Below are 10154 nucleotides of genomic sequence, written 5' to 3' on the forward strand. Positions count from 1 at the left end.
AAAAGAATTTTTAAAAATCGACCACTTGTGGTCGGTTTTTTTAAAATATTTTTATAAAAAAATAATTAAAAATCGACCACTAGTGGTCGGTTTTTTTAAAAAATAAATTAAAAATAAATATAAAAATACCGACCACTTTTAAAAATATTTTTTAATTTTTTTTTTTAAAAACCGACCACAAGTGGTCAGTTTTTTATTTTTTAATTTGTGGTCGGTTTTTTATTTTTTAATTTTTATTTATAAAATAATTAATAATTAATATAAGAATTATTGAAAAAAATATTTTAAAATTTTAAAATATCAGTTTTTTTTAGTAGTGCCCCCTAAACTAAGTTTGAGCGTATTTTTATCAACCTTTTTAGCTGATGTGATACTTCTTTAGCTGACGTGACACCTTTGACGTAGTCTCCATTTTTATGTAATAAATGTGTCATGTCAGTACAAAAGGGTAACAAGAATACACTAAAATTGAGTTCCAGGGAGTAATAGGACCCTGTGAAGTTGAAGTGTGTCGTAACAACTTTGGTCATCATTCAAAGAGGTACAAAATGCTTATCTCAAAAAGAAATGATCATGATCATTATTGAAGCTAGTAATTATAAACATATCGTATCATTTATATAATCATAAACGTGTGATCTTAATTTTTTTTAATACTTAAGTCGAAATCATGTCATAGTATATAGTTATTATATTAAGTTTGTTGCAGATTAGGAGAACGACAAAAATGATAGTGAAAGTAAAGAAGGAGGTCTAAAGAAAACAATCACATTGTGGTGAACATGAGTGATGACATTTAGTATTATGAAATTTAAAAAAAAAGGAAAACAGGACTTTTATGGTAACGTTCAATAATTCTTTACATTCTACTTTCTCGCAAGCAAGATTTTTGATGCCTTTTCATACTAATTATTTTCTGAAATTTAACGATCATATTTACTTGATGAATATGTTTGTTAGACTATCCAATGAGATTTTCCAAATGGACATGCATAATCTATATGAAGAAAATGAGATTGGTTAATAAAACAGAAAAGAAAAAGTGGTCGAAAGTAGAATAGTGCATATTGGGTCACATGTTATCATAATAAGAGGATGAGGAGAACTTTGAAGACATAACAAGATAGCTAGAAGAGGATGGATTGAATTCTTATGATAATTACCCTTGGCTCAATATGCATTATTTCTACTTCCCACTCTTCTTTTCTTTTTCATTAACTAATCTCATTTTCTTCATGTTAGTTATGTCTGTCCTTTTGGTGAATCTCACTGGAATGGTCTAAAGAAACATATTCATCAAGCAAATACGACGTTGGATTATCTGTAAAAATAGTATTTAAAAAATCTGAACTAATTCAAATTATATACACACCTACGAATGCATAACAAGATAATCAGTGGTGAGACTTGCTAGTTCAAGTTAATCCGGAATCATGTTGATGATAATATTTTGCAGGTTCAAAATATTTCGGTACCTTATTAACCATATATATAAGCCAACAACAAGAGGACCAACACTGCACAGTCCAATTGTACCAAAAGAAATAGAAGTTGTACGTAACAAAAGGACCAACACTGCACATGTCAATTATACCAAAAGAAATAAAAGTTGTACTACAAATCTGGGTCTATTTAATGGGTAATTGAACAGGTGTAAACTTCATATATTATGTCCCAACTATTGACGTATAACTCCAACTCCCTGTAATTGTGCATATTCAGAGTATTGCTACTGCACGTCCTTTATTTGTGCAGATATCGTGTTGCTATTAGTTACCTACAGCTCATAGGATTAGGATTACATGTTTGTTATTTAGAGTCACTAGGAATATTCCTCCAATAATATAGGAGTTATTGTTAATCTTCGCTTGTATTAAAGTGCCTCTGCACATCGTAAATAATATGAAGCTTTCATATTGTATGCACGCTTATATGGTACCAGAAGCCTTAATATATTCTAAAGAGTAAGATTTTTTTCTCTCCCACCCACCCTCCACAAATGGCAGAAACTCTTTGAGTTGTTAATGCTGACAACAACGTCGGCCAAATAGTTGTTCAATTTAACTCTGTGTCCCAACTGCTTATAAAATTACATGACAACATAATTTTGCAACGTGGAAGGCGCAGTTTTCCATGCTTATGCATGGTCATGATCTCTATGGTCATCTCGATGGGTCTACACTTTCTCCATCTCGCATTATCATAATTGGCACAGTCCCTAGTGTTAATTGTGCATTTGTACTTTGGTTTCAACAAAACCAACTCATTCAAAACGCACTTATGGCGTCTGTTGATCCAACAATTGCCACAACTGTTGCAGCCTCTACCTCATCAAAGACAACCTGGGGTGCACTGCACATCCCCTATACGAACAAGCCTCAAACCAGAATTTTCAGTCTACGTGGTCGACTTATGCGTCTGATCAAAGACTCCCAGCCAGTCACAGAGTATTTGCAAACTATTCAATCTATTTCTGACAAAACTCTCTACTGTTGGTGCCACAGTCTCCAATTTTGAACTTATTGTCAAGATCCTGAGTGGTCTAGGTCCAGAGTTTCTTGAAATTTCTGCTGCAATCCGTGCTTGTGACTCTACTATTACTTATGAAGAACCTTATGAAAAACTTCTAGATCATAAGCTTTTCCTTCGACATGAAGAGTCAAAAAAGTTGCCAGCAATTTTATTTGTTAAAACAGGTGTAATCTTCATTTACCTTAAACTTTCTCTTTTGGATATTTACCTAAATCTTTTGCCTTCTCCTCAACTTCTCATCTTGATATGTACTATATTTTTTTAGTTTAGGTAAATTTCCGTCTATATTTCTTCGTCTAATGCACTAATTTATTGATAATGAGACTTTGATAGTATCTGTGATTTTTAGTTATTGTAGTTTTGCACAGATATTTGTTAACGCATCTTCTACTTCAATCAGCCACCATAATTTAACTAGATTTCACAGTCGATGATTTGAGATTTTGATAGATTTTACAGTTCTTCAAAAGGTAAAATACACATGCAATTCATTTATAAATTTTGATTCTCTGAAATTTCTGCGAATATTTATTTTGAACTATAGTTTTCTTGCTGGATGTTTTACATGCATGCTATGTTGGTACATGATTTTCACACTGATGAATATATGGTGTTTGATAATATGTCTGAAATAATTGATTCCTTAGCAGTCTCTTTACATTTGATGACGTTTCTTGAGAGGTTTGAGGAATCCAAGAAGATTGCAATGTGTATTATTCTAGGAGTTTTTCGCTTTTCTCCTCATCTTCTATCACTGTTGTTCTTTGCTCTTTTTTTCACTAATTTTGTATATACATGCACTCATTCACTATTTTGTGTCAATTGCATAGTCATTCGAGATTCTAATAAGATTAGAGACATGCCGTGCGAATAAAATTTCCAATAGATAGTAACGCATTCATGTTGTGTCAATTATTTTGATTACTTTTCAACTTACTCATGATTGATATTGGAGTTGACTAACTGAGTCTTACCCTTTTTGGCAATGCAATTTGTTCTAATTTTAAGAATTGTACTATACATAAAACAATAACTATTGAGCTTATAGTAGGGGCAACAAAGGCTAATAAATGTCGGGGTGATCAAGATGAGTAGTATGCTACTCGACTCCATCGCTAGGAGACTTAGCAAGAATGGTTGAAATTTGTCTGACCTATGAGACTAACAGAGAGGAGGATTCCTACCAGGAACTTTTATACCTAACTGTGTAATTTCTATTCGACAAAGTAGTCCGAAACTATGCTACTCTTGATTTTCGCATATTAAGGTTAACTTTCTCAGTATTTGGCCTTTTCATTTATGTATTTTCAAGTTGTTTCAGTTGCTCTATGCCTGCAGTTTCAGTTAAGCTGGAAAGACTTCTAATTGGATCAGTGAAGCAATCAAAGAGTGGATTAGAGGATCTGTTGGCATCTATGTAAGGAGAGAAACAAGATTATGGTTGGTAAATCTTTATTTCCGTCTTTATATGCATATTTTAAATATCAGATCTAGCCTCTTAATTACCAATATGTATGTTTCAGCTTAAACGTGGGAAAGCTACTATATATTTCAGTATGAACAATTCTTATGTTGAACTTTTAATGATTACAATTATTTGTTCTACTGTGTTGGCTTCTGTTTAAAGAAGACTAGTTCCTCTAATTTATGACTAGATCATAATTCAGGTGCTCAAATATTGACTAATACACGGGGTATATCATTGCGAAATATACTATCTGATTTAGTGTATATCTAATGTATCAATTAAGGCTATCCGTGTTCATATAGCTGCTGCCACAGTCAAATTAAGCTATATGTGCCTGGCCTATTTTTAAGTTTGCTCTTCCTTTTAGTAGTTCATCTTTCTGATGTTGAATGAATGAAGAAGCAAAATCCATTATTTATTCCTCACATGAAGTCGTCTTTTCATTTCTGTAGGCTCCTCACTTCTCCAGGAACTCCTCTTGTTCCTTCACCAGATGGAAGTGAATCAAAGTTAGTTTCAGTGGATCCAAGAGGCGCTCATTGGTCAGATCAGCCTCCACTAATAAGGCTTCAAGGGTGAGTCTTTATGTTTCTGTATTAATCATTGCTTTGGAAGTTTTCAAATTATATGTACTGTTCAATGCTGTTTATTGTGGCTTCTTCTCTAAGAGAACTCTCCAATCCCGTTGTCCATCCGAATCATTTTCTTTTTCTTTTTATAATAATTCACAATCATCATTAGTTTAGGTTATTGTTGCCTAATATCTTCTTTTGAATTGTCATACAAATTTGGTTTAGATAGATTGTTTCTCAATGAGCTTATGTAAACTATCTATCTCTCAAGAATAGATAGAGGAGAAGAATGCAAACGTCTTTATAGGTCCATCTTTGCATTTGGACTAAAATAAAATTGGAATAATAAAATAATACTTCTTATGTGTCCTTACTGTAACTTGACTGATCAGTTTGAAAGAAATGTTAATAGTTGTGTTAGTAGTGTTTTGCAGCTTACTGATGCTCCTGCAGTATTTCAGATTCAGTAGGACGATTTCTTCAATGTAATGATAAATATTTGTAAAGTTTAAAATACGAACGAATTTGTGGTACTCTTAATTCGACAATTTTTATCATTGTTCATTATGTGAAGTCACTCTGTGTTTGATATTTTTTTGGGGGAAAAATCTCAAGTCCAATTTTCCTTCTGGGAGTGGCTTGATGAAGATTTTTCACCCATATGAGCGTTATTCTCAACTAGAATAAACGATCCTCGGTAATATTTGATGTGCGGATGCTATTCTATCTCTAAAATGTGATATGTACGGATGCAACATTTGAAAAAGCATTGGGACCCAATCAAGACAACAATATTAGCAGATATTACTCGACCACCGACTAATGCTGGGAACAACTTTTTAGTGTTACGGAAACTCCTCATCATTATAATAACAACTTATGTTTCGTTTCGTGTGCTTCTATTTTTAAATTAAAAATTACCATAATCTCTCTCCATTACATACCTTATCATCTCATATAAATTAAATTATATTCCTATTGTACATATAAAATCAAACTCCCTGAATCTCCTCCTATGATCTGTTCACGTATACTAAAGTCGTGTTTGCTTGACCATAATATTCAGGTGTGAATTTCAGCTGGTTTTAATGTTCAGAATCAAAAAAGATAAATTCATCGACACAGCAGCAAGACAGTTTATTCTTCTCTTGAGAACTTATAAATTGGTGCACAAGGATAACAAATTGAGCATACAAGTATTACTGTATGGTTATAACTTTAGTACTAAGTAAAATTAACTCGTTCGAGTTTGAATTGACACACGTGTGCGGTTTTAGCACGTATTGACATTTATGAAATAGTATTATAAGCCTTTGATTCATATATGATCCAGGTAGTTGCGGAAGTTCCTAAGTCCAGAAGGTGAACGTCCCTGCCAAATGTTGACAATGAAGAGGTAGGAGTTCCCATATTCCAGTTGATCTTTCTAGCTTACCAGAAATACGAATGTGCATTTTATTTATCAATTTTCTCATTAGAATACCGTTGCTGTTGTAGTTGCAAGGGTTATTCACTTAACAAGGAAATGGAAACCTCAGCATCTAACACAAGAAATGTCGGGGAATTATCCAACAAAATTGAATACTTGAGGGAAAGGAACAACGTAATGGAAGATGAACCGAAAGAAATGCAAGAGAGGTATCCAGAAATAAGCCTCAAGTTTGTTGATTCAGATTCATCGTTTGCTTTGTTACAGACATTTGAAGAAGCTATTGTTAAACTGGACACTTTGGGTGAGGAATCCTACGAGGATAGCACCTTTATCATACAGTTGTTAAGGGACAATCTCACTCTCTGGAGTTCCAATATGCAGGTACTTCATTTTGTTAGTTAGCAAATTTCATTGAATTGTTGCATGGCATGTGATATATTTCCTCTTTGGGTTGGTTGTGGACGAGGATTGACCAAACCTCTACACTATGTTCGTAGCCACGTGGTCTAATCATCTAAGCTACAAGCCCCACCATATTTCCATTGGATCTGTTCCAAAAAAAAATAGGACTGATGGAGCTACCAAGTTCCCTGATGTAGCTAATAGGTGTCTTGGAAAGTGTCGCTTAGACATTTTGAAAATCGAATCGGTAGCATACAAGTAGGGATGACTGGAATCTTCAAGAAAGGTATCAAGCAACAATTTCTTCAATGGATATTCTCAAGGTTATTATGTAAATTCCTAGGTGCTAATAGTAGCTCCATGGAAAAGGGAAATCTTGTGTCTCATGCTCATCATTCAAGAGAAACTTATAGGAGAAACAACCACCATTGCCTCCCAAAAGAAGAACATACCCAATGAAATCCACAAGTGAGGTTTAAGGAGGGTAGAGTGTACACAGACCTTATCACTACCTCGTGGAGATATAAAGTATGGGGAAAAGAAGATAAAAAGGTCAAATCCAATGGTTATCCCCTTTCTTTGATACTTTGTGTAATGAATTCATGAAAAATTTAACTTTTTTTGGTTAACCGGGTGCATTCAAATAACCTAGATAATGTTATGTTATAGAAAGTCGTCAAAGCAGTAAGCTATAACACCCTGTATTTTTGTGCTAGAATTCTAATCGTTGTTCTTACACGTATAAGACCTAATACAAATGATTACCATGTGAATATAAGTTTTATGTTCTTTATCCTAGTGTGTGAAGTGACTTCGAGGTGAAAAATGTTCATAGGAATCACTTAGAACAAAGTTGAGCTAAGAACCTTCGATTCGTTCAAAGTTCGGTATTCAATTCTATAAGGGTCTACTTTGAACATGTATAACTTTTGATGTACGTGAAATTTTTCATCTCAAGACCCACCTAATTGTAGATAATCGAATTTGCTTTCCAACGATATCAATTTCGCCTTAATTCGACACCCGAGCGAAAAGTTATAGCTTTGCAAAGGGGTGTACGTCGCCTAACAATCGCAAAAGCTCACTGAAAAGGGTTTGCCATAGGAAGTGTGACGCAAACCTTAAAGTTTTCCATAGCTTGTGCGACGCAAATCCCATGGAACAACGACCTTACATCTTGTTTTTTGAGTTATTCCGAGGGCAACTAAGTCATTTAATACCTCTTAAACGTCCCTAAACATAACTACACGAGATTTATAGCTCCTAAACATGCTTTAACCCTATTAACATCATTAGTTCATCATCTACGACACAAGATGAGAGAAATAACTAGAGTTTACACAATCAAGCTTAAAGGTCCAATCTTTCCGCAACTTCATCGTCATTAAGGTATGTGGGGTTTTATGAACAAGGATACCCTTTCATCCTTGTGCCCAAAACTTGATCTTTATTTAAGATTTTATATTTTGCAAATTAGGGTTCATACGCAATTATCATTATTTAAAGATTGTGATGTTACAATTGACTTAAATGTTGAATTGCATATCTATTTTCACATCTTTATGCGTATGATATGATTTTACAGATTTCAAATTAAGTTTTCAAGCATGATATTGTGAGTTTGATTTCATTACTTTGGATATTGTTGAAGTAATTCAAGAAGTATATTGAGCATGATGCTTTACTACGAACTTACATGAGTTTAAAGCATGGGTTTTACTCCCTAAGTCTAAGTACTGATATTTCAAGAAGATTATGATTTTAAGCCCCTTTTATGAGTTGTTTATCAAAATTTAAGAAAGAAAGTTGATCTTTTGATCCTAATCTAAGACAAGGAATCCACATTGTTTATACAGTTTGAGATTTAAAGAAAGAGAAACATAGTTGATTTGAATTACAAACCCTTATGCTATTTTAAGGTGAATTTTCTAAAGTTTTGAGCGATAAGTATGTGAGTAGTATTTAGCACCGAGTTGGGTATGATTCCAAGGTCTCATGCCCCAGAACTCCGAGCCACCGTAGGTTTAAGTTCCTATAAGGGTTCAGTCAGTGATCACTCTAGCTAGGTTATATTCCGATGGTTAGGGTAGAACAACTCTAACAACGTAAGTAAGAAACGTTGGACTCCATGACAATTCACATGGTTTATGTCGGTTAGAAGAAACTCCCAAAGTCCCTAATTCCTAACTCCTAAAGAGAATAAAAGAATAAATTTTAGAAACAAGTGTAAAGGCTTACAATTTTACTCAGCTATTGTTTTACATGAGACATTAGCTATAAGATTTCAGCTTTCAGTTTACAAATAATAAAGGTGAGTCCTTTTACACTTAGACTGCATGATTTGAAAACAAATTTACCTTCAGTCCAACTTATTCCACTAACAAAAAGAGTAAAAGTACAACTTTTAGAACTAAGTGTTATGGCTCACAAGATTTATATTGTATGCTTTATTTCTCATGATTTATGATTTTTAGCTTTCAGTTATTCAAGCCAATGTGAGTCATTTACACTTAGCATGCATTATTTTACAAGTTTATATGAACATTGAGATACGGTTTTACTTATGCATTCACCCCCACATGCTCAATTCATTCTAAAAGTACTGATCCACATATACGTCTATGTGCTACATTGTTTAATAATGTAGGTACCAATTGTAGCATGCACATCATAATCAGGCAGTTGCAGAGTTCGGCCCACAAAAGATGAGTTCTCTTACTTCGGGGACTTCAGTTAGATGTTATTCATGTAATTTATTTTCTTACTCATATGTATTGATTAGTGGTAGTTGGAGTCGCGTCCCATAGATATATGGTCAGTATGGTAGAGACTTCATAGATAGTCAGTATAGTTGATGTATTCAGTTTCAGTTTTGTTTTGTATAAGCAGAGTTGTATTCATCTTAATGTAGCTTTGTATTGATCAAGTTCATAAAACATTTATTTTTTCGCATTTTTTTTAGATTTATGTGTTTTATTCAGTTGCTTATGAGTTATGCCAGTATAAGGGTTAGCTTGGGATCACTTGTGGTCCTAAGCACCGTGTGACGACTAAGGGATAGTCTCGGGTCGTTACATAAGCTTAAGGAGCAGCCATGAGTGAGTATATTCAAACAATTTTTTTTCTTAATTCTTATTCAATTTTTCATCTTCTTCAAATGATTTATGAAAGTAATTTTGTGATTTTTTGTTTGATGTTAATGTAGCTATTTTTTTTTATGGGTGAAAATGCAACTAGAATAAAGGTGCGTGAGCTGAGGAGCAAGTTGAAGACAACTTTGTTAGGTCAGTTGAAGGATCTGAAGGTAGAGTTTGTGATTAAACTTAAGTGGATTCAAGTGCTTAAATAAAGCCCTTATACATTTTGAGTATTAAATGATGTTGTTGCTTCATTGGAAGCTACTACGTACCTTTACTAATGCTAATGGACTCTTCTTGAATGAGCAACACCGATAGCCGATAGGGGATGTAATTTAAGTTGTGTGATTTCTTAATCTGAGTTAGAACAACAATTTAATTTTATCAATATTGGGCCAGTGCTTAGCATGGCCATGGCTGTCTAGTTTCTTATAAAGTTATTAGCTATTATTTCTTATGATTGCGTTTATCTGTTATAATTTGTCTAAGAAAGATACTAGGCAAATGTTATATGTATAATACTCCTTTTTTGTTGTTTTCCTTTTTAAAAAAAAAATGAAAAAGCAGACAAATAAAGACTTCTTTTGTTACAATACCTAACTTTGGATAGA

General features: G+C 33.5%; 1 protein-coding gene across 1 annotated transcript; it reads left to right on the top strand.

Annotated features, from left to right (window-relative positions):
• Positions 1-2280: 2280 nt before the first annotated feature.
• Positions 2281-9363, top strand: LOC107866225. Its single transcript, XM_016712373.2, has 8 exons — positions 2281-2416; positions 2505-2696; positions 3871-3949; positions 4453-4575; positions 5669-5768; positions 5910-5968; positions 6070-6385; positions 9054-9363. The coding sequence occupies exons 1-8, from the start codon at positions 2281-2283 to the stop codon at positions 9078-9080; spliced, it is 1032 nt and encodes a 343-aa protein (XP_016567859.2). The 3' UTR covers positions 9081-9363.
• Positions 9364-10154: the final 791 nt, after the last annotated feature.

This window comes from Capsicum annuum, chromosome 2 (assembly GCF_002878395.1).
Source record: "Capsicum annuum cultivar UCD-10X-F1 chromosome 2, UCD10Xv1.1, whole genome shotgun sequence".
In the NCBI taxonomy this organism is placed as follows: domain Eukaryota; kingdom Viridiplantae; phylum Streptophyta; class Magnoliopsida; order Solanales; family Solanaceae; genus Capsicum; species Capsicum annuum.

Bases quoted from the DNA above. Each gene is read 5' to 3' on its own strand.
- LOC107866225 (XM_016712373.2), top strand. From the start codon at position 2,281: ATGGCGTCTGTTGATCCAACAATTGCCACAACTGTTGCAGCCTCTACC. The intron at 4,576-5,668 runs GTGAGTCTTTAT...TTTAATGTTCAG, and splicing joins CCACTAATAAGGCTTCAAGG to AATCAAAAAAGATAAATTCA. The intron at 5,769-5,909 runs GTATTACTGTAT...TGATCCAGGTAG, and splicing joins ATAACAAATTGAGCATACAA to TTGCGGAAGTTCCTAAGTCC.